We start from the raw sequence: 25,000 nt of genomic DNA, 5'->3' as shown, positions 1-25,000 counted from the left end.
TCAAAGTACAGTAGGTTTTTGTCCCACATGTGCCATCACACCTGATACAGCAAACAACATCCTGTGACAGACTTTTAACACATGAACATAAATTATAATACATGTCAAGTTGCGTAGCTGGTCAGCACACAAGATTTGGTTCTGGGTTCCAATTGAACTAATCAGTAATTAAATCTTCAAAGCCTTGATCAGGTGACTCTATCACTACTGAGCTGTGACAAATAAGCTCTCCAGAAGGGGACAGTATGGAGGATCCCCGTGTTATGGTTATCTTACACATTCTACAGATATTTATTCATTTATTACATGTGCTTTCAACAGTAATGGGTGAGCTGATGAGTGTCTCTTATATACAATAAAAAGTCAGGGGTTACACCGGACTGCCTGTGCAAAATATGTAAATATGCAGAGGAATGTAGGCGGAGAGAAAGAGGAAACGATGCATGAATCAAACATTTCTACTCACAATCACGACAGTCGCTACCGCTCCGGCCATACCAGAGACTACAGGGCTTTAGGCATAACCTGGTGTTCATATGCATCAGACCAAATCACCCTCTGTGTGTAACGTTCAATGGCCTAGTTTCCAGAGTTTGACCTTCTCTGAGACAAACATCTCTTTGTTTTGTGGTACTGACAGGTTTGAACATCAGGAATCAAGTTACACTCCGCTGAGATCCTTTTTGGATTGCTCTATGTGACTGTAGGCTTCCTCAGAGAAATCATCCCAAAAAAATAACATTTTAGCGAATTGATGCAAAATGCATCGAATTCCAATACACATTTATCAAACATTTAAATTTGTACCAATATTTACATATTTTTTAAATAGTATTTTATTTAGAAATACTACATTTGTTTGTTTTATCTAATTCATACTATCCCCATACTATCAACATTCTATCATCAAATTATCCACTTACTATCACCATACTATCACCATACTATCAACATACTATCATAAGTAATACCTGAGAAATGTAGGAGCAAATTACTTATTTTATCTCTATTACTGATATATAGGGCCTTGGTGATACATGCTGGACTTAACTTGATCTTAAATGATAGTAATTATTGCAAATATAACTTTATGTACAAGCTTTACATTCCATTTACAGGACAATCAAAGGTTTCCCTAATACTGTAAAGGAGCAATCTGTAAATTATCTGCCCCCACGTGGGAGCAAAATTAAACAAAAACTAGATTAAAACCGTTGTATTTATGTCAATAGCAAATTCCTACTCTTCTTTTATACTGAATATATATATTTGGAGAGGGTATATTTGCATAGACCCCTTCAATATTCAAAGGAACACTTTTGTTTAAAAAAATAATCTAATTTACAGATTGCGCTTGTAAGACTAGAAAAACACTCATGTGAAAATATCAGTTCCAAAAAGCAAACATTATGCTTAGAAGACGATGAATGTGTCAAAATATAGGTAATAACACATATCAAAATATACCAAACAAAAATAAATATAGTACATGGTATAGATTTACAGTATATTAGTCAAAAATGTCAAAAACTATAACACAGAATTCTAATCCATTGCAGAGTGCCTTGGACATTTGGACAACTTTGGTGTAATGCCATACTGTAATCTGAGGTGTTTTTAGTGTCTTTGGGATGTTGACGCTGTAAGTGAACCTGAGAATGTTTTGTCCTGTTGTATAAAGCTGGTGTGGCTGCATATGATCAGGTCTGGGTTAGGGTGCCATTATCCTTACGCTCTTCTGATTTCCCTTCTAGCTTAGGTCTTTTAGGTCCAGGTCTTGGTACCCACAATGAATAGATGGAAGAACAAAGTGTACTGTACAAGTTCAATGTTTCCCCAGGCTTCTGTATCCACTGAACCAGACCAGGGTTTTAAGGCTGGTAGATGGGCCACATCACATTCAGGTGAATGGTTGTTGAATAGCCATAAATAGACTGGCTTTTCTTCTAACCTGATGGTGTTCAGGTGAATTGGTTGATGGGGTATTTCCTATGGTATCTCTTCTAACTGACCTGAAGACAGACCTGAAGACAGACCTGAAGACAGACCTGAAGACAGACCTGAAGACAGACCTGAAGACAGACCTGAAGACAGACCTGAAGACAGACATGAAGACAGACCTGAAGACAGACCTGAAGACAGACCTGAAGACAGACCTGAAGACAGACATGAAGACAGACCTGAAGACAGACCTGAAGACAGACCTGAAGACAGACCTGAAGACAGACCTGAAGACAGACCTGAAGACAGACCTGAAGACAGACCTGAAGACAGACCTGAAGACAGACATGAAGACAGACCTGAAGACAGACCTGAAGACAGACCTGAAGACAGACCTGAAGACAGACATGAAGACAGACCTGAAGACAGACATGAAGACAGACCTGAAGACAGACCTGAAGACAGACCTGAAGACAGACCTGAAGACAGACCTGAAGACTGACCTGAAGACAGACCTGAAGACAGACCTGAAGACAGACCTGAAGACAGACCTGAAGACAGACCTGAAGACAGTGGGGCACAGACAGATCTGTATGGTGGTGGAAGGATTAATTCTTCATGTCCTCGTTCTCCATGTCCTCTATGGATTTTCTCTTGAAAAATCCAGCCTGGTGGAGCAGAGAAGACAACAGTGAACACAACATAATCCAGAATTCACATCCAAACTCAAGTCTCAAGTTTGAGTTCAAGTTTAATAGATTTAAAAGTGCATTTCACACATGATCACACCATGTTGAGCCTCTCTATAACACAAGCCTTGACCCTACTCTCTAAGGGTGTCTCAGGGAGAGTTGAGATATGTAAACATATATACATATATACATATAATACACACTTGTACATGTGTGAGATAGGACAAATATAAGCACCCACCAAATTATTATTATTATTAATAATAATAATACTTATTGTTGTATTTGGGAAGATCCAATGTATAATCGATTATAAGTTCCCTGCAGACAGAAGGTTGTGAACACACACATACCTTCCATAGAGCGAAGATGACCAGTGCCAGAATCAGCAGTCCTATGAGGATACTGACTATAATGATCCACAGTGGTATACCTCCCAAAGCCTCTTTAGAGATCTGGATCTTCACCTGGATGGAAACAACAGTGTTAAAACAAGCAAAGGACAAAAAGCCAACAAATAAAGGCTGTGTTTACACAGGCAGACCAATTTTGATATCTTGCACAATTATTAGCAAAACAACTCTTCTGATTGGTCTAAAGACCAATAATTGGGCAGAAGATCAAAATTGTGTTGCCTGTGTAAGTGCAGCGGAATCACATGAAAATGAATAGGTAATTGCACTCACATCTCTGGCGTAATTGGTGGCACTCAACACGAAGAGATCAGTGTTCAGGTTCTCCAGAGTGGCATTAACAATCATGTGAAGGCTGGAGAACTCTGCCTGTGGAGCGAAGAGCAATTAAATTCATCACTCAATATACCAATACATTTGTCAGTTAATAAATGTATCAATCAATCAATCAAAAACAATGAATGAACAAGTGACACTTCACTGTACTCACTTTGATAAAGGTGGGCTTCCACACCCTGAAGGTAACATTGACCTGGCTGTTGTTGACGTGAGGGATGGAGCAGATAAATGACTTACACGGGTGGTCCTTACAGCCCTGCAAAGGAGAGTACACACACTGTGACACACACTCACGTACACACACACACTCATACCCACACTCACACACAGTAGTGCTGACTCACCACCAGGAAGACACTGAGGGTCTCTTTTTTAGGATTGATGGTGTGCGTGTTGTTGTTGTTGATCTTTAAAGGGTTAATCAGATCCCTGATGTGACATCTCACATCCTGTGGGAGAGAGAAAAGGTCCATCAATCAATTATCAATCAATCACATTTGGATCAACGTGATCAACACCACCACAGTTCTACAGAGTGTTCGACTTCACTGTGTGATTGTCTGATGACTGGTACTGAACCATGTGCAGGGGATACTGGTAGACTGTCTATCTCTATGGTACAGTACACAGTAGAGAAGCCTTACCTGTGAGGAGGTGACATGTGTCAGGTATAGCAGGATGTTCTCTCTAGGTGATAGGTACGGGTACATCACCCTCAGCTTTAGAGGAGGAGTCTCCATATTCACATCCTTTTTAACCTAGAGACCAGAGCGAGAGATAGGAAGTCACACTTCTTTCAGTCAAAATGTGACCACATGTTGGTTTTTTTGAGCTTGGCAACTTAGAATAAGTGTCTTACTTTGGGTATATGATGAGTTAATTGCAGCCTACTCAGTCACTTTTTATAGCTACTGTTACAGTCCTCCTGGGCTGTATACAGAGTTCCCTGAATTCCTATTGGACCTCGTAGTCATTTTTGGTAACTTCAATATTCACATGGAGAAGTCCACAGCCCTCACTGCTGCTGAATCAGCCTACTTTTCCAGCCTGATTGAGGAGAGTAAAAATAATCAAACATTTATTTTTGATACAGTCGCAAAGCTAACTAAAAATAAGCATTCCCCAAGTGAGGATGGCCTTCAGTTCAGCAGTGATGAATTCATTAACTTCTTCGATCGTTCATGATAATTAGAAAGCAAATTCTTTGAGTATGCATATTTCACCAAAACTCAGTTTTCATGAGTCTGCACAGAACTGCAAAAACCGCGGATCAAAGTTTTTGTATCCTGTATCTCTCGTCACATTCATGAAAATAGTCATGGCCTCTAAACCTTCCAGCTGGCTACTGGACCCTATTCCAGCTAAACTACTGAAAGAGCTACTTCCTGTACTTGGCCCTCAAATGTTGAACATAAATGGCTCCCTATCCTCTGAATGTGTACCAAACTCACTAAACGCGTCAGTAGTAAAGCCTCTCCTGAAAAAGCCGAACCTTGACCTGGATGTTTTACTATCGGCCTATATTGAATCTCCCATTCCTCTATTATTATTATTATTATTTTTAGTTTTTGCTCAGCAACTCACTGCCTTCCTGAAGACAACCATGTATACAAAACGCTCCAGTCTGGTTTTAGACTCCCTCGTAGTACTGAGACCGCACTTGTGAAGGTGGCAAATTACCTTTTAATGGTGTTAGACTGAGGCTCTGGGTTGGTCCTTGTGCCCCTAGAACTTAGTGCCACTTTTGACACCATCGATCACCACATTCTTTTGGAAAGATTGGAAACCCAAATTGGTCTATACCAGCGGTTCTTAAACTTTTGCAGCCTGGGACCCAGATGTGAAATTCGGTGTTTTCCTGGGACCCAAGCTTAGAAAAACTACACATAAATATCGGTACATTTCATTGCCCTTATTCCTAAAACGAATGCAATATAGACAAAAACAAATAACAATTAAATTAAATATCCGTATAAATATCTATTAATGTTTATTTTCCCCCATTAAAAACACTGACATATCTGTCTAGGTTGGAACTGTTGCTGTTAAAATACAATACATCATTTAATTCTTACCTGGAATAAACAGATTGATCACATCACACAGATGTATAACAGAACACACAGGCTTGTTGATCGTGCAAGTAACAGTACAGGAGAAAAATGATCAGGCTGTACATCTACTGTAGAAATGATCAGTCCTGCTGTACATCTACTGTAGAAATGATCAGTCCTGCTGTACATCTACTGTAGAAATGATCAGGCCTGCTGTACATCTACTGTAGAAATGATCAGGCCTACTGTACATCTTACTGTAGAAATGATCAGGCCTGCTGTACATCTTACTGTAGAAATGATCAGGCCTGCTGTACATCTTACTGTAGAAATGATCAGTCCTGCTGTACATCTTACTGTAGAAATGATCAGTCCTGCTGTATATCTTACTGTAGAAATGATCAGGCCTGCTGTACATCTTACTGTAGAAATGATCAGGCCTGCTGTACATCTACTGTAGGAATGATCAGTCCTGCTGTATATCTTACTGTAGAAATGATCAGGCCTGCTGTACATCTTACTGTAGAAATGATCAGGCCTGCTGTACATCTTACTGTAGAAATGATCAGTCCTGCTGTACATCTTACTGTAGAAATGATCAGTCCTGCTGTATATCTTACTGTAGAAATGATCAGGCCTGCTGTACATCTTACTGTAGAAATGATCAGGCCTGCTGTACATCTACTGTAGGAATGATCAGTCCTGCTGTATATCTTACTGTAGAAATGATCAGGCCTGCTGTACATCTTACTGTAGAAATGATCAGGCCTGCTGTACATCTTACTGTAGAAATGATCAGGCCTGCTGTACATCTACTGTAGAAATTATCAGTCCTGCTGTACATCTTACTGTAGAAATGATCAGGCCTGCTGTACATCTTACTGTAGAAATGATCAGGCCTACTGTACATCTTACTGTAGAAATGATCAGTCCTGCTGTACATCTTACTGTAGAAATGATCAGTCCTGCTGTACATCTTACTGTAGAAATGATCAGGCCTGCTGTACATCTTACTGTAGAAATTATCAGGCCTGCTGTACATCTTACTGTAGAAATGGTCAGTCCTGCTGTACATCTTACTGTAGAAATGATAAGGCCTGCAGTACATCTTACTGTAGAAAAATGATCAGGCCTGCTGTACATCTACTGTAGAAATGATCAGGCCTACTGTACATCTTACTGTAGAAATGATCAGTCCTGCTGTACATCTTACTGTAGAAATGATCAGTCCTGCTGTACATCTTACTGTAGAAATGATCAGGCCTACTGTACATCTTACTGTAGAAATGGTCAGTCCTGCTGTACATCTTACTGTAGAAATGATCAGTCCTGCTGTACATCTTACTGTAGAAATGATCAGGCCTGCTGTACATCTTACTGTAGAAATGATCAGGCCTGCTGTACATCTTACTGTAGAAATGATCAGTCCTGCTGTATATCTTACTGTAGAAATGATCAGGCCTGCTGTACATCTTACTGTAGAAATGATCAGTCCTGCTGTACATCTTACTGTAGAAATGATCAGTCCTGCTGTATATCTTACTGTAGAAATGATCAGGCCTGCTGTACATCTACTGTAGAAATGATCAGTCCTGCTGTATATCTTACTGTAGAAATGATCAGGCCTGCTGTACAACTACTGTAGAAATGATCAGTCCTGCTGTATATCTTACTGTAGAAATGATCAGGCCTGCTGTACATCTTACTGTAGAAATGATCAGGCCTGCTGTACATCTACTGTAGAAATTATCAGTCCTGCTGTACATCTTACTGTAGAAATGATCAGGCCTGCTGTACATCTTACTGTAGAAATGATCAGGCCTACTGTACATCTTACTGTAGAAATGATCAGTCCTGCTGTACATCTTACTGTAGAAATAATCAGTCCTGCTGTACATCTTACTGTAGAAATGATCAGGCCTGCTGTACATCTTACTGTAGAAATGATCAGGCCTGCTGTACATCTTACTGTAGAAATGATCAGGCCTGCTGTACATCTTACTGTAGAAATTATCAGGCCTGCTGTACATCTACTGTAGAAATGATCAGGCCTACTGTACATCTTACTGTAGAAATGATCAGTCCTGCTGTACATCTTACTGTGGAAATGATCAGTCCTGCTGTACATCTTACTGTAGAAATGATCAGGCCTACTGTACATCTTACTGTAGAAATGGTCAGTCCTGCTGTACATCTTACTGTAGAAATGATCAGTCCTGCTGTACATCTTACTGTAGAAATGATCAGTCCTGCTGTACATCTTACTGTAGAAATGATCAGGCCTGCTGTACATCTTACTGTAGAAATGATCAGGCCTGCTGTACATCTACTGTAGAAATGATCAGTCCTGCTGTATATCTTACTGTAGAAATGATCAGGCCTGCTGTACATCTTACTGTAGAAATGATCAGGCCTGCTGTACATCTTACTGTAGAAATGATCAGGCCTGCTGTACATCTACTGTAGAAATGATCAGTCCTGCTGTACATCTTACTGTAGAAATGATCAGGCCTGCTGTACATCTTACTGTAGAAATGATCAGGCCTGCTGTACATCTTACTGTAGAAATGATCAGTCCTGCTGTACATCTTACTGTAGAAATGATCAGTCCTGCTGTACATCTTACTGTAGAAATGATCAGGCCTGCTGTACATCTTACTGTAGAAATGATCAGTCCTGCTGTACATCTTACTGTAGAAATGATCAGTCCTGCTGTACATCTTACTGTAGAAATGATCAGTCCTGCTGTACATCTTACTGTAGAAATGATCAGGCCTGCTGTACATCTACTGTAGAAATGATCAGTCCTGCTGTACATCTTACTGTAGAAATGATCAGGCCTACTGTACATCTTACTGTAGAAATGATCAGTCCTGCTGTACATATTACTGTAGAAATGATCAGTCCTGCTGTACATCTTACTGTAGAAATGATCAGGCCTGCTGTACATCTTACTGTAGAAATGATCAGGCCTGCTGTACATCTTACTGTAGAAATGGTCAGTCCTGCTGTACATCTTACTGTAGAAATGATCAGGCCTGCTGTACATCTTACTGTAGAAATGATCAGGCCTGCTGTACATCTACTGTAGAAATGATCAGGCCTACTGTACATCTTACTGTAGAAATGATCAGTCCTGCTGTACATCTTACTGTAGAAATAATCAGTCCTGCTGTACATCTTACTGTAGAAATGATCAGGCCTGCTGTACATCTTACTGTAGAAATGATCAGGCCTGCTGTACATCTTACTGTAGAAATGATCAGGCCTGCTGTACATCTTACTGTAGAAATTATCAGGCCTGCTGTACATCTACTGTAGAAATGATCAGGCCTACTGTACATCTTACTGTAGAAATGATCAGTCCTGCTGTACATCTTACTGTGGAAATGATCAGTCCTGCTGTACATCTTACTGTAGAAATGATCAGGCCTACTGTACATCTTACTGTAGAAATGGTCAGTCCTGCTGTACATCTTACTGTAGAAATGATCAGTCCTGCTGTACATCTTACTGTAGAAATGATCAGTCCTGCTGTACATCTTACTGTAGAAATGATCAGGCCTGCTGTACATCTTACTGTAGAAATGATCAGGCCTGCTGTACATCTACTGTAGAAATGATCAGTCCTGCTGTATATCTTACTGTAGAAATGATCAGGCCTGCTGTACATCTTACTGTAGAAATGATCAGGCCTGCTGTACATCTTACTGTAGAAATGATCAGGCCTGCTGTACATCTACTGTAGAAATGATCAGTCCTGCTGTACATCTTACTGTAGAAATGATCAGGCCTGCTGTACATCTTACTGTAGAAATGATCAGGCCTGCTGTACATCTTACTGTAGAAATGATCAGTCCTGCTGTACATCTTACTGTAGAAATGATCAGTCCTGCTGTACATCTTACTGTAGAAATGATCAGGCCTGCTGTACATCTTACTGTAGAAATGATCAGTCCTGCTGTACATCTTACTGTAGAAATGATCAGTCCTGCTGTACATCTTACTGTAGAAATGATCAGTCCTGCTGTACATCTTACTGTAGAAATGATCAGGCCTGCTGTACATCTACTGTAGAAATGATCAGTCCTGCTGTACATCTTACTGTAGAAATGATCAGGCCTACTGTACATCTTACTGTAGAAATGATCAGTCCTGCTGTACATATTACTGTAGAAATGATCAGTCCTGCTGTACATCTTACTGTAGAAATGATCAGGCCTGCTGTACATCTTACTGTAGAAATGATCAGGCCTGCTGTACATCTTACTGTAGAAATGGTCAGTCCTGCTGTACATCTTACTTTAGAAATGATCAGGCCTGCTGTACATCTTACTGTAGAAATGATCAGGCCTGCTGTACATCTACTGTAGAAATGATCAGGCCTACTGTACATCTTACTGTAGAAATGATCAGTCCTGCTGTACATCTTACTGTAGAAATGATCAGTCCTGCTGTACATCTTACTGTAGAAATGATCAGGCCTACTGTACATCTTACTGTAGAAATGGTCAGTCCTGCTGTACATCTTACTGTAGAAATGATCAGTCCTGCTGTACATCTTACTGTAGAAATGATCAGTCCTGCTGTACATCTTACTGTAGAAATGATCAGGCCTGCTGTACATCTTACTGTAGAAATGATCAGTCCTGCTGTACATCTTACTGTAGAAATGATCAGTCCTGCTGTACATCTTACTGTAGAAATGATCAGGCCTGCTGTACATCTTACTGTAGAAATGATCAGGCCTGCTGTACATCTACTGTAGAAATGATCAGTCCTGCTGTATATCTTACTGTAGAAATGATCAGGCCTGCTGTACATCTTACTGTAGAAATGATCAGGCCTGCTGTACATCTTACTGTAGAAATGATCAGGCCTGCTGTACATCTACTGTAGAAATGATCAGTCCTGCTGTACATCTTACTGTAGAAATGATCAGGCCTGCTGTACATCTTACTGTAGAAATGATCAGGCCTGCTGTACATCTTACTGTAGAAATGATCAGTCCTGCTGTACATCTTACTGTAGAAATGATCAGTCCTGCTGTACATCTTACTGTAGAAATGATCAGGCCTGCTGTACATCTTACTGTAGAAATGATCAGTCCTGCTGTACATCTTACTGTAGAAATGATCAGTCCTGCTGTACATCTTACTGTAGAAATGATCAGTCCTGCTGTACATCTTACTGTAGAAATGGTCAGTCCTGCTGTACATCTTACTGTAGAAATGATCAGGCCTGCTGTACATCTTACTGTAGAAATGATCAGGCCTGCTGTACATCTTACTGTAGAAATGATCAGGCCTGCTGTACATCTACTGTAGAAATGATCAGTCCTGCTGTATATCTTACTGTAGAAATGATCAGGCCTGCTGTACATCTTACTGTAGAAATGATCAGGCCTGCTGTACATCTTACTGTAGAAATGATCAGGCCTGCTGTACATCTACTGTAGAAATGATCAGTCCTGCTGTACATCTTACTGTAGAAATGGTCAGTCCTGCTGTACATCTTACTGTAGAAATGATCAGGCCTGCTGTACATCTTACTGTAGAAATGATCAGGCCTGCTGTACATCTTACTGTAGAAATGATCAGGCCTGCTGTACATCTACTGTAGAAATGATCAGTCCTGCTGTATATCTTACTGTAGAAATGATCAGGCCTGCTGTACATCTTACTGTAGAAATGATCAGGCCTGCTGTACATCTTACTGTAGAAATGATCAGGCCTGCTGTACATCTACTGTAGAAATGATCAGTCCTGCTGTACATCTTACTGTAGAAATGATCAGGCCTGCTGTACATCTTACTGTAGAAATGATCAGGCCTGCTGTACATCTTACTGTAGAAATGATCAGTCCTGCTGTACATCTTACTGTAGAAATGATCAGTCCTGCTGTACATCTTACTGTAGAAATGATCAGGCCTGCTGTACATCTTACTGTAGAAATGATCAGTCCTGCTGTACATCTTACTGTAGAAATTATCAGTCCTGCTGTACATCTTACTGTAGAAATGATCAGTCCTGCTGTACATCTTACTGTAGAAATGGTCAGTCCTGCTGTACATCTTACTGTAGAAATGATCAGGCCTGCTGTACATCTTACTGTAGAAATGATCAGGCCTGCTGTACATCTTACTGTATAAATGATCAGGCCTGCTGTACATCTTACTGTAGAAATGATCAGGCCTGCTGTACATCTTACTGTAGAAATGATCAGTCCTGCTGTACATCTTACTGTAGAAATGGTCAGTCCTGCTGTACATCTTACTGTAGAAATGATCAGTCCTGCTGTACATCTTACTGTAGAAATGATCAGTCCTGCTGTACATCTTACTGTAGAAATGATCAGGCCTGCTGTACATCTTACTGTAGAAATGATCAGGCCTGCTGTACATCTACTGTAGAAATGATCAGTCCTGCTGTATATCTTACTGTAGAAATGATCAGGCCTGCTGTACATCTTACTGTAGAAATGATCAGGCCTGCTGTACATCTTACTGTAGAAATGATCAGGCCTGCTGTACATCTACTGTAGAAATGATCAGTCCTGCTGTACATCTTACTGTAGAAATGATCAGGCCTGCTGTACATCTTACTGTAGAAATGATCAGGCCTGCTGTACATCTTACTGTAGAAATGATCAGTCCTGCTGTACATCTTACTGTAGAAATGATCAGTCCTGCTGTACATCTTACTGTAGAAATGATCAGGCCTGCTGTACATCTTACTGTAGAAATGATCAGTCCTGCTGTACATCTTACTGTAGAAATGATCAGTCCTGCTGTACATCTTACTGTAGAAATGATCAGTCCTGCTGTACATCTTACTGTAGAAATGATCAGGCCTGCTGTACATCTACTGTAGAAATGATCAGTCCTGCTGTACATCTTACTGTAGAAATGATCAGGCCTACTGTACATCTTACTGTAGAAATGATCAGTCCTGCTGTACATCTTACTGTAGAAATGATCAGTCCTGCTGTACATCTTACTGTAGAAATGATCAGGCCTGCTGTACATCTTACTGTAGAAATGATCAGGCCTGCTGTACATCTTACTGTAGAAATGGTCAGTCCTGCTGTACATCTTACTGTAGAAATGATCAGGCCTGCTGTACATCTTACTGTAGAAATGATCAGGCCTGCTGTACATCTACTGTAGAAATGATCAGGCCTACTGTACATCTTACTGTAGAAATGATCAGTCCTGCTGTACATCTTACTGTAGAAATGATCAGTCCTGCTGTACATCTTACTGTAGAAATGATCAGGCCTACTGTACATCTTACTGTAGAAATGGTCAGTCCTGCTGTACATCTTACTGTAGAAATGATCAGTCCTGCTGTACATCTTACTGTAGAAATGGTCAGTCCTGCTGTACATCTTACTGTAGAAATGATCAGGCCTGCTGTACATCTTACTGTAGAAATGATCAGGCCTGCTGTACATCTTACTGTATAAATGATCAGGCCTGCTGTACATCTTACTGTAGAAATGATCAGGCCTGCTGTACATCTTACTGTAGAAATGATCAGTCCTGCTGTACATCTTACTGTAGAAATGATCAGTCCTGCTGTACATCTTACTGTAGAAATGATCAGGCCTGCTGTACATCTTACTGTATAAATGATCAGGCCTGCTGTACATCTACTGTAGAAATGATCAGTCCTGCTGTACATCTTACTGTAGAAATGATCAGTCAGCTGCTGTACATCTTACTGTAGAAATGATCAGGCCTGCTGTACATCTTACTGTAGAAATGATCAGGCCTGCTGTACATCTTACTGTAGAAATGATCAGGCCTGCTGTACATCTTACTGTAGAAATGATCAGTCCTGCTGTACATCTTACTGTAGAAATGATCAGTCCTGCTGTACATCTTACTGTAGAAATGATCAGGCCTGCTTTACATATTACTGTAGAAATGATCAGTCCTGCTGTACATCTTACTGTAGAAATGATCAGGCCTGCTGTACATCTTACTGTAGAAATGATCAGGCTTGCTGTACATCTTACTGTAGAAATGATCAGGCCTGCTGTACAGCTTACTGTAGAAATGATCAGACCTGCTGTACATCTTACTGTAGAAATGATCAGGCCTGCTGTACATCTTACTGTAGAAATGATCAGGCCTGCTGTACATCTTACTGTAGAAATGATCAGGCCTGCTGTGCATCTTACTGTAGAAATTATTGTTGAAAGAAAGTCTAGGTTGGAACTGTCTGTTAAAATACAATAAATATGTTTTATTCTGAACTGGAATAAACTGATTGATCACATCACACAGATGTAGACCAGAACACACACACAAACAGTCCTAATGAGAGCAGGTCTATTCTGGGCTCTGTTGACAGTGTAACTGAGGTCATGCTCAGCCTTGAAACTGTTTCTGTACTTGTTTTATAAGTGTCAGAGTTGAGAACCCTGACTCGCATAGGTATGTGGTGCCAAACTGGACCAGAACATCTACTGCTTTCTCAGTCAGGCAGGAGACCGCTTCCTGCTGTAGAGGAGCTACCCAGAACTGTGTAAGTGTGTTTGCCTCAAAAAGCATCTTGCTTCAATCAGTTTATTCCAGGTAAGAATGACAATTATAGTTGTATTTTAACAGCAACAGTTCCAACCTAGACTCGTTTTCAACAGTAAGATGTACAGTAGGCCTGATAATTGTTCATATTTCTTAATCTGTACTGTTACTAGGTTTGCGCTATGAGTAGCTAGCTTGCTTTGGCAAATGTTAGCTATTAGCTGTGTACAAGGCCAGGGGATTGTTTGTAAGAGAAACTCACATCTACTACTATGACAGTTAGTTAGTACTCCCTTATTTAACAGAAACAGAAAGCGCACTGAACAGAGAGCGCAGATGCACTTGGCCAAACCAATTCCAGTAATTGATGAAATAATTATACATTTACACTGACACGTCGCGACCCACCATTAACAGGTCCCACTTTGGGTCGCGACCCATACTTGAAGAAAGGCTGGTCTACACAGACATGGTCTTGCCTGTTTTAGATCTCATCTGTCGGTAAGATATTAGTTCATCTTTGTGGATGGTTCGTCTTCTGACAAATCAATGGTGCTATGCAGACGACACACAGCTGTACATTTCGATAAAACATGGTGAAGCCTCATAATTGTCTACCCTGGAAGCCTGTGTTTCAGACATAAGGAAGTTTGATGGCGACAAATGTTTTCAAATCAAATTGTATTAATCACATGAGCCGAATACAACAGGTGTAGACCTTACAGTGAAATGCTTACTTACAAGCCACTAACCAACAATTCAGTTTAAAAAATATGAATAAGAATAAGAAATAAAAGGAACAAGTAATTAAAGAGCAGCAGTAAAATAACAATAGAGAGACTATATACCGGGGGTACTGGTACAGAGTCAATGTGTCAACCGGTTAGTCGAGGTAATTGAGGTAACATGCCAGCTCCCCTCTTTATACTGTGATTCTCTGCCTCTGACTCTATAGAGTACCACAGTATGAAACACAGCACTTATTTTAAGTGTTTCTAAAATCCCCTATGGGAAAAATGTATGGTGGAAAAAATGATTGCAACCATTTCCCTGTTTGACCTCTAGGTTTTATGGGTATTATGATGCCTCCACTGTGGGGCTCTATTACGGGGACTGAGCCACTGGCTTGCTAGTGCTCTCCCATGCTTTCCCTAGGAGGGGTGAATCACATCTTGCCAGGCTTTTTTGTTGTTGCTATTCTCGACTTGAATGTGTTGAGTCACTGACATTATGGGTGAGATCTTCGTGGGCTATACTCCGTCTTGTCTCTGGGTAGTAAGTTGGTGGTCTGTTGATATCCCTCTAGTGGTATGGTAGCTGTGATTTGGCAAAGTGGGTCTGGTTATATCCTGCCTGGTTGGCCTTGTCCAGGGGTATTCCCGGGCAGGGCCACAGTGTCCCCCGACCCCCCCGGCTCAGTCTCCAATATCTATGCTGCAATAAACTATGTTTTGGGGGGCTAGGGTCAGTCTGTCCTATCTGGTGAATTTCTCGTGTCTTATCTGGTGTCCTGTGTGATCTTCAGTGTGCTCCCTCTAATTCTCCTAACTCTCTCTCTTCCCTTGGACCAGGCCTCAGGACTACCTGGCCTGACGACTCCTGGTTGTCCTCGTCCCCTGGTCATGCTGCTGATCCAGTTTCTGCTGTTCTGCCTGTGGCTATGGAAACCTGACCTGTTCACCGGACCTGCTACCTTATCCCGGACCTGCTGTTTCAACCCTCTCTCTCTCTACCACACCTGCTGTCAGGTGCGGTAGAGAGCCAACTGACATTTACTCCTGAGGTGCTGACCTGTTGATTTCTCTACAACCACTGTGATTATTATTTGACCCTGCTGGTCATCTATGAACGTTTGAACATCTTGAAGAACGATCTAGCCTTAATAGCCATGTACTCTTACCCTCTCCACCAGCCACCCCTCAGAGCCTAGTTCCTCTCTACACAGTACAGCCAGAAGAGGACTGGCCACCCCTCAGAGCCTAGTTCCTCTCTACCCAGTACAGCCAGAAGAGCACTGGTCACCCCTCAGAGCCTGGTCCTTCTCTATCCAGTACAGCCAGAAGAGCACTGGCCACCCCTCAGAGCCTGGTTCCTCTCTACCCAGTACAGCCAGAAGAGGACTGGCCACCCTTCAGAGCCTGGTCCCTCTCTACCCAGTACAGCCAGAAGAGCACTGGTCACCCCTCAGAGCCTGGTCCCTCTCTACCCAGTACAGCCAGAAGAGGACTGGACACCCGTCAGAGCCTGGTCCCTCTCTACCCAGTACAGCCAGAAGAGCACTGGCCACCCCTTGAGCCTGGTTCCTCTCTAGGTTTCTTCCTAGGTTCCTGCCTTTCTAGGGAGTTTTTCCTAGCCACCATGCTTCTACATCTGCATTGCTTGCTGTTTGGGGTTTTAGGCTGGGTTTCCGTATAATAACTTTGTGACATCTGCTGATGTATAAAGGGCTTTATAAATACATTTAATTTAATTGTTCTTATCCCCTGGCCTTATCTAAGCAGGTATTACTACGGTCTACAGTATGTAGGTCTTACCGTATAGATGATCTTGACCTCTTCTCCTATCACACTGGTGTGGTTGAAGATGCTGGGGTACTGTTCTCCCTCTTTCACTATTATGTGGTCCTCCTTCATATGCCTGTCACTGAGAGATAGAGGGATGATGGATGGAGAGATGAGGGATGAGACAGGAGATGGAAAAATTAGTAAGGAGATGGAAAGATGAGAGGATATGGAAAGATGAGAGGAGATGGAAAGACGAGACAGGATATGGAAATATGAGAGGAGATGGAAAGATGAGACAGGATATGGAAAGATGAGACAGGATATGGAAAGATGAGACAGGATATGGAAAGATGAGACAGGATATGGAAAGATGAGACAGGATATGGAAAGATGAGAGGAGATGGAAAGATGAGAGGAGATGGAAAGATGAGACAGGATATGAAAGATGAGACAGGAGATGGAAATATGAGACAGGATATGGAAAGATGAGACAGGAGATGGAAATATGAAACAGGAGATGGAAATATGAGACAGGATATGGAAAGATGAGACAGGAGATGGAAAGATGAGACAGGAGATGGAAAGATGAGACAGAAGATGGAAAGATGAGACAGGAGATAGAAAGATGAGACAGAATATGGAAAGATGAGAAAGGAGATGGAAAGATTTGAAAAAAGGTCATACTCTGATACTGTACCTGTATTTTTTATGGAACTAGAAATGTCCTGTACGTGTTGTAGCTGCTGCTGTCTGTACTCACGCAGTGAATCTGAGTCCAGCCTCGTACTTCACAGGGATGGAGATTCTCACAGAGTTGTCATGGAGGGTGGTCTTCAATTCCTCACTGTCACTGTAGAAATGAGAAAAGTCATTGCATTAGAATTTAGACTTTTCAATATTTCTTCTTTGCTCACTAATTTATTTTAAATAGTTGAGATTTAGCATGGAACTCGGGACTCCCCGGAAAACACAAGCCATTGTTACTGTCTGGACTATCCACACAGTAACAAATAAATCAAATGAATGAACACCATGGCTTACTGTACCTGGTTGCAGTTACGTTGATCTGAATCTCTTTCCAGACGTGTGCAGGGTTGACTTCAAACAGGATCTCAAACACCTCCTGGAGGGAGAACAAGCAAAACCGATCAGTGGCCTATTCATCACAAAATGAAACATGAAGTACATAGTGACTCTGATGGTACGAGGTTAGATGCATGTGATTGCAAGAATTGTCTTACCTCTACATTGCTTTTGAGGAATGGATATCCCACAGCACACTCAACTTTGGTATTATTCAGACTGCAGACTTTGTCATTGGCCTGCAGAGTAAACAGTTGAAATCACATATAATGTCAATGTCAAAACTCATACTGACGTACTGATTCCCAACATCCAAGAAATCTATGTAAATCAAAGCTCCACAACAGCTCTAAAAACATAGGGAAGGATCTCACCTTGACTTTGACGTAGTTTATGTTTTCAGTAAAGCTGAGCATGACTTTGGTATTGTAGGCATTGTCTTGACTGTTTCTAATGGTAATGAGCACATGGAACTTTTCCTTGTTGGCTTTGATCACAAGACTGGAAAGAATAGGAAAGTTATTACTGTAGCAGGGCAGGTTTTACTGTAATTCTACTACTGTTGAAGGGCAGATTTTACTGTAATGTTATTACTGTAGCAGGGCAGATTTTACAGTAATATTATTACTGTAGCAGGGCAGATTTTACTGTAATATTATTACTGCTCCAGGTCAGATTTTACTGTAATGTTATTACTATGCCAGGGCAGATGTTACTGTAATGTTATTACTGTAGCAGGGCAGATTTTACTGTAATGTTATTACTGTAGCAGGGCAGATTTTACTGTAATGTTATTACTGTAGCAGGGCATATTTTACAGTAATATTATTACTGTAGCAGGGCAGATTTTACTGTAATAGTATTACTGCTCCAGGGCAGATTTTACTGTAATGTTATTACTATGCCGGGGCAGATGTTACTGTAATGTTATTACCGTAGCAGGGCAGATTTTACTGTAATGTTATTACTGTAGCAGGGCAGATTTTACTGTAATGCTGTGACACTTCATCTGGACCAACACAAGAGGGCGCTAAAGTACAATACAAGGGCAAAATACCTATCAATGAACTACCACGCAACTGCCATAAAATCATGACAGATGGATTGAAAGAATACAATCTTTGTGACAATACCTTTGTATACTTGGCACAGCCTTCAGGGATAGGTCAGCTATGCACTTGTCATCGCTCCCACAGTCCACCAAAGGAATCTGAATGACGTGTGCATGGTTACAAGCAGTATGGAATAGACCATGTACAAGACAGTTCTATCAATGAAGCAGTCAAAAACTGCTTGCATGTACCTACATTTACATATTACTTCAATTACCTCAACACCGGTGCCCCAGCACATTCACTCTGTACCGGTACCTCCTGTATATAGCCTCGCTACTGTTATTTACTGCTGCTGTTTAATTATTGTTATTCTTATCTCTTACTTTCTTTAAGGTATTTTCTTAAAACTGTGTTATCATCCTGTTCTACCACTGTGTTAACATCCTGTTCTACCACGGTGTTAACATCCTGTTCTACCACGGTGTTAACATCCTGTTCTACCACAGTGTTAACATCCTGTTCTACTACAGTGTTAACATCCTGTTCTTCCACGGTGTTAACATCCTGTTCTTCCACGGTGTTAACATCCTGTTCTTCCACAGTGTTAACATCCTGTTCTTCCACGGTGTTAACATCCTGTTCTTCCACGGTGTTAACATCCTGTTCTTCCACAGTGTTAACATCCTGTTCTTCCACGGTGTTAACATCCTGTTCTTCCACGGTGTTAACATCCTGTTCTACCACGGTGTTAACATCCTGTTCTACCACAGTGTTAACATCCTGTTCTACCACAGTGTTAACATCCTGTTCTTCCACAGTGTTAACATCCTGTTCTACCACAGTGTTAACATCCTGTTCTTCCACGGTGTTAACATCCTGTTCTACCACGGTGTTAACATCCTGTTCTACCACGGTGTTAACATCCTGTTCTACCACGGTGTTAACATCCTGTTCTACCACGGTGTTAACATCCTGTTCTACCACGGTGTTAACATCCTGTTCTACCACAGTGTTAACATCCAGCCACATGTTTTGTCTCCCTCTGTCCCTCTGCCAAACAACTCATTAAAACTATGTGTGTGGGAGCTGCACCATTGGAACTGGATAACAGTCTGTCAGTGTTTTAGAGCCTCTGATAGGAACTAGTGATGGATGGAGGACAGCCGTTGGAGAGAATATTCACCCTCTACAGCGCTGGAAGGAGCCAGACTGTATGAGTGTGCAAAGTACTGATTACTGACTCTGCTCACACAGCGCCTATTCACTGTTGCAATATATGATAGCTGAGGTTTAAAGTAAGGTAAGAAAATCAGATGTGTGCATATGCACACGTATTGTTAGCCAAGTAGGGCCTGTAGTGGCGAAAGAGGGAAGCAAGCCAAGGTATACAAAATTCATGGAAAGCCAAAAGTTGGTGTGTGTGTGTGTGTGTGTGTGTGTGTGTGTGTGTGTGTGTGTGTGTGTGTGTGTGTGTGTGTGTGTGTGTGTGTGTGTGTGTGTGTGTGTGTGTGTGTGTGTGTGTGTGTGTGTGTGTGTGTGTGTGTGTGTGTGTGTGTGTGTGCTTGTGTGTTAAATCTGCCACATTGTGGTTCATTTTACCGTTTTATTGAGTGACGTTGGTAAGTCTCCATCCAGGACGGGGCCTGTGTCCTCAGCCAGACCAAACTCGAGGGAGATCATGATGGGGTCTCTGAAGTCCAGATTAGCCTGAGGAGATCATATCATTATATGAACAGTGTATCTACTGCACACTCTTAGCTGTACTTAGACAAGCTTTTTCTAACAGACAGAGTACTGTATCATTTTTTTAAAAGCATTTTTATCAAAAGTTAGTATTTCTCATCTTATGTACAAGTGGAGGCTCCTCAGAGGAGGAAGGGGAGGACTATCTTCCTCAGTGAATTTAATAAAAATAAAAATGGTCAAACATGAAAAAAGTTATCCTTTTAGATTAAACTACCCAAAATATAATCATATCACCAAATAACTGATTAAAACACACTGTTTCGCATTGAAGGTCTGCCGTAGCCTCAACAGCACTCTGTAGGGTAGCACCATGGTGTACCCGGATGACAGCTAGTTTCCATCCTCCTCTGGGTACATTGACTTGTGGTTCTCACAATGGTTCTCACACCCTTCCGTAGACTTACACAGTAATTACGACAACTTCCGGAGGACGTGTTCCAGCCTATCAGAGCTCTTGTAGCATGAACTGACATGTTGTCCACCCAATCAAAGGATCAGAGAATTAATCTAGTACTGAAAGCATAAGATACAGCTAGCTGGCACTGCAGTGTATAAAATGTGATGAGTAGATGGCTCAAAGAGAGAGAGAGACAATAGTTGAACACTTTTGAACAAATGAATTTCTTCCAACAGGAAGGCAAAGCAAGAGAGAAATATAGAGATTTTGTCATTATTTTTCCCTTTCAGTTTCATTTACAGTACTTAGCTGTATCAAACAGGCCTGGATAGGACTGCCTATTACGCCTCTCACATATTGTGTGTGCTCTTATGGTGTAAATGTTCAGAGAATTCTTGTGGAAAGGTAGAGATGGGACTACAACAGAAAAGATTAACGTTCATCTTGAAAAGTTGGGAAAAGGCTTATCCTGCAAGGAGGATGTGATCTGATATATATTATTCCCATTCCAAATGACTTCCTTCTCCCGTGTCAAAGATTTAACATTCAATTAGTTTAGCCTACTGAAACACCCTGCTCAAACAGGGTGATGTTATGTTAGCTAGCTGGCTATGACTTTCCAACACAACACTGGAAGTCTTCCAAGTCAAGGTCATCTTTTGGTATTACTAATTTATTGCCACCAGGGCCCACCGGTGTAACCCTATATCAGCTAGATGCAGGCAAGAGTGTGCAAAGCGCTATTCAATGACACTGTCTGTCACCTCATTTGTCTCTCGACCTGTGTGCACCTACGTCGTAAACTTTCGTTCATAGGCTAGGTTGTAGCAACCTCATGATGGGTACAGGGAAAATTGAGTATCATGTAGCAGCCTAAACGTATCACTGTTACATTGAACTGGGGGAATGAAATATGAATGACAGCCATCCAATATGTTGTCATAGAAATAAGGCTATGCTCATGAAAAATGTTCTGTCCTCCCTCATCTTAAACGGCACTGACCGCAACTGTTATGTACTGTAGGCTTCTGTATGCCGTGTCACAAAATGTTTGTGTTCCTAGCTCCAACAGTGCAGTAGTTTTTAACAATACACAACGATACACATGTACAGTTGAAGTCGGAAGTTTACATACACAAATAAATGTAAACTCAGTTTTTCACAATTCCTGACATTTAATCCTAGTAAAAATTCCCTGTCTTAGGTCAGTTAGGATCACCACTTTATTTTAAGAATGTGAAATGTCAGCATAATAGTAGAGAGAATTATTTATTTCAACTTGTATTTCTTTCATCACATTCCCAGTGGGTCAGAAGTTTACATACACTCAAATAGTATTTGGAAGCATTGCCTTTAAATTGTTTAACTTGCGTCAAACGTTTTGGGTAACCTTCCACAAGCTTCCCACAATAAGTTGGGTGAATTTTGGCCCATTCCATCTGACAGAGCTGGTGTAACTGAGTCAGGTTTGTAGGCCTCCTTGCTCGCACACACCTTTTCAGTTCTGCCCAAAACTTTCAGTTCTGCCCACAAGGATTGAGGTCAGTGCTTTGTGATGGCCACTCCAACGTCCTTAAGCTATTTTGCCACAACTTTGGAAGTATGCTTGGGGTCATTGTCCATTTGGAAGACCCATTTGCGACCAAACTTTAACTTCCTGACTGATGTCTTGAGATATTGCTTCAGTATATTCACATAATTTTCCTTCCTCAGGATGCCATTTATTTTGTGAAGTGCATCAGTCCCTCCTGCAGCAAATCACCCCCCACAAAATGATGCTGCCACCCCCGTGCATCACGGTTGGGATGGTGTTCTGGCTTGCAAGCTTCCAAACATAACGATGGTCATTATGGCCAAACAGTTCTATTTTTGTTTCATCAGACAAGAGGACATTTCTCCAAAAAGTACTATATTTGTCCACATGTGCAGTTGCAAACCATAGTCTGGCTTTTTTTATCAAGATTTTGGAGCAGTAGCTTCTTCCTTGCTGAGCGGCCATTCAGGTTATGTCGATGTAGGACTCGTTTTACTGTGGATATAGATACTTTTGTACACGTTTCCTCCAGCATCTTCAGAAGGTCCTTTGCTGTTGTTCTGGGATTGATTTGCACTTTTCGCACCAAAGTACGTTCATCTCTAGGAGACAGACCGCGTCTTCTTCCTGAGCGGCATGACGGTTGCGTGGTCCCATGGTGTTTATACATGCGTACTATTGTTTGTACAGATGAACGTGGTACCTTCAGGATAAAGGAGGAGCCAGACTTGTGGAGGTCTCCAATTTCTTTCTGAGGTCTTGGCTGATTTCTTTTGATTTTCCCATGATGTCAAGCAAAGAGGCACTGAGTTTGAAGGTCAGCCTTGAAATACATCCACAGGTACACCTCCAATTGACTCAAATTATGTCAATTAGCCTATCAGAAGCTTCTAAAGCCATGACATAATTTTCTGGAATTTTCCAAGCTGTTTAAAGGGACAGTCAACTTAGTGTATGTAAACTTCTGACCCACTGGAATTGTGATACAGTGAATTATAAGTGAAATAATCTGTCTGTAAACAATTGTTGTAAAAATGACTTGTGTCATGCACAAAGTAGATGTCCTAACTTGCCAAAAACTATAGTTTGTTATAAGAAATTTGTGGAGTGGTTGAAAAACGAGTTTTAATGACTCCATCCTAAGTGTATGTAAACTTCCGACTTCAACTGTATATACACCCGTACTGTTATCAGTAGTCCCTCTGGATTATGAGGGCTGCATGTCAGTTCATTCTCCTCCCGGGAGGACAATGTGGGTTATGTGTGTCCCTATCAGACAGCAGAAAGCATCTATGTTCCAGTTGGGATGGACAGCATGTGATCTGTCTGGCCACATGGTGTACCAGATCGCTAGGGGATATCGCCACTGGAATGCATTGTGAATGCACCCCCCCAACCGTACACCAGCTCTCTCTCTCTCTCTACTCCTCTATTTTGTTTCTCTTTTCAACTACTCTCCTCTCTTCACCCCCCCTCTCTCTTTCTCTCAGAGGTACTGGGGTGGTTAACCAGTCCCCTCTCTCTCTCTCTCTCTCTCTCTCTCTCTCTCTCTCTCTCTCTCTCTCTCTCTCTCTCTCTCTCTCTCTCTCTCTCTCTCTCTCTCAGAGGTACTGGGGGTGGTTAACAAGTCCCCCCTCTCTCTCTCTCTCTCTCCCTCCCTTTCTCAGAAGTACTGGGGGTGGTTAACCAGTCATTGTCGTGCATTCTCTCTGGTTCTGGTTCCCATTACAGTCAAAGTCTTCTCTTTTATTATACCTCTGTTCTTTTCATCTGCATCCTCAATAAAACCTTATATTGTACTTCTATTTGCTACAAAACAATCAATGTAATGTAAATCGATTTCTAGGCCTCTTTTAAGCCGAATACTTGTATCTACAGTAATGGGCCTTTTGGGAAAGGGGTTGTTTTACTGGAGATGCTTTTCCTTTGATCAAGGGAAGGAGATCTGTCTCCACTTTCATGTTAAGAGCTTTCCTACCATGAATCAATACCAGAGCAACTTGGCCTTCTACTCTACGTCCATCCAATACATTCACTGGCCAGTCTACTGAGATACTAATAGCCATTTAGCCTGGTCCCAGGCTTTATGCTGTCTTGCCTATCAACTCCTATGGTCATTGTCATGCCAAACATAAGAGTTGGCTATACAGCACAAACCAATCTGATGCAATCATCATGAAAATGAAACCCATATCCCTCTCCAGTTCAAACTCTGGGGCCAGTAACACATTCAACTGTGTTCTACTAGTATGTAAGAGACAGAGTTTTTCTATGGGGCCGTTCTCTCGTTCGCTCTCTCTCTCTTTCTCTCTGCCTCTCTCTGCCTCTCTATGCTTCTCACGTCTCTCTCTCTCTCTGTCTGTCTGTCTCTCGCTCTCTTTCTTCCTCTCTCTCTCAGCCCCCTCTCTATCTCACCCTCCTCTCTTCCTCTTTCCATGTTGACCAGGCTGATTGAGGAATGATTTACTTGCCTTCATGGCAAAGGAATGTTCCAGACACAGAGCGTCTATGATGTTGGCGGTGACCTGGATCTTCCTCTCACTCTTCTCGTCAGGGTTGACAAACGCTGCCCTCGACTTTGCCCTCAGAGAGTCCAGAGTCAGGTTGTACTTAATGGCTGAAACACAACAAACACCAAATCTGGTAAGTTTCCCATAATTCCCAGGTTTTCCAGAAATCCTGGAGAAAAGACTGTCTGGTTTACAGTTG

The 25,000-nt window shown here is 41.5% G+C and overlaps 1 protein-coding gene across 30 annotated transcripts in view; it reads right to left on the bottom strand.

Annotated features, from left to right (window-relative positions):
• Positions 1–25,000, bottom strand: part of LOC118379527 (integrin alpha-1-like) — a 92,164-nt gene that overhangs the window by 241 nt on the left and 66,923 nt on the right. For 2 of the 30 annotated variants that reach the window (XM_052458404.1, XM_052458355.1), the window contains 15 exons: positions 24,763–24,908; positions 20,214–20,321; positions 18,693–18,769; positions 17,934–18,060; positions 17,718–17,798; positions 17,523–17,599; positions 17,237–17,326; positions 16,507–16,615; positions 4,030–4,143; positions 3,730–3,834; positions 3,537–3,641; positions 3,320–3,415; positions 2,987–3,100; positions 2,169–2,609; positions 1–2,096 (listed from right to left, as the gene is read on the bottom strand). The exon at positions 1–2,096 is cut by the window's left edge and continues 241 nt beyond it. In XM_052458404.1, the coding sequence (XP_052314364.1) occupies positions 2,550–2,609; positions 2,987–3,100; positions 3,320–3,415; positions 3,537–3,641; positions 3,730–3,834; positions 4,030–4,143; positions 16,507–16,615; positions 17,237–17,326; positions 17,523–17,599; positions 17,718–17,798; positions 17,934–18,060; positions 18,693–18,769; positions 20,214–20,321; positions 24,763–24,908 (1,409 nt within the window). In that variant the 3' untranslated portion in view covers positions 1–2,096; positions 2,169–2,549. Of the gene's footprint in view, positions 2,097–2,116; positions 2,610–2,986; positions 3,101–3,319; positions 3,416–3,536; positions 3,642–3,729; positions 3,835–4,029; positions 4,144–16,506; positions 16,616–17,236; positions 17,327–17,522; positions 17,600–17,717; positions 17,799–17,933; positions 18,061–18,692; positions 18,770–20,213; positions 20,322–24,762; positions 24,909–25,000 lie in introns of all 30 variants that reach the window. The other 28 variants (XM_052458390.1, XM_052458392.1, XM_052458370.1 and 25 more) reach the window with 28 other exon arrangements.

The sequence above is a fragment of the Oncorhynchus keta genome, chromosome 12 (assembly GCF_023373465.1).
Source record: "Oncorhynchus keta strain PuntledgeMale-10-30-2019 chromosome 12, Oket_V2, whole genome shotgun sequence".
Lineage (NCBI taxonomy): Eukaryota > Metazoa > Chordata > Actinopteri > Salmoniformes > Salmonidae > Oncorhynchus > Oncorhynchus keta.
Note: the sequence above shows the minus strand (reverse complement) of the source record. Positions and strands in the feature narration are given on the sequence as shown.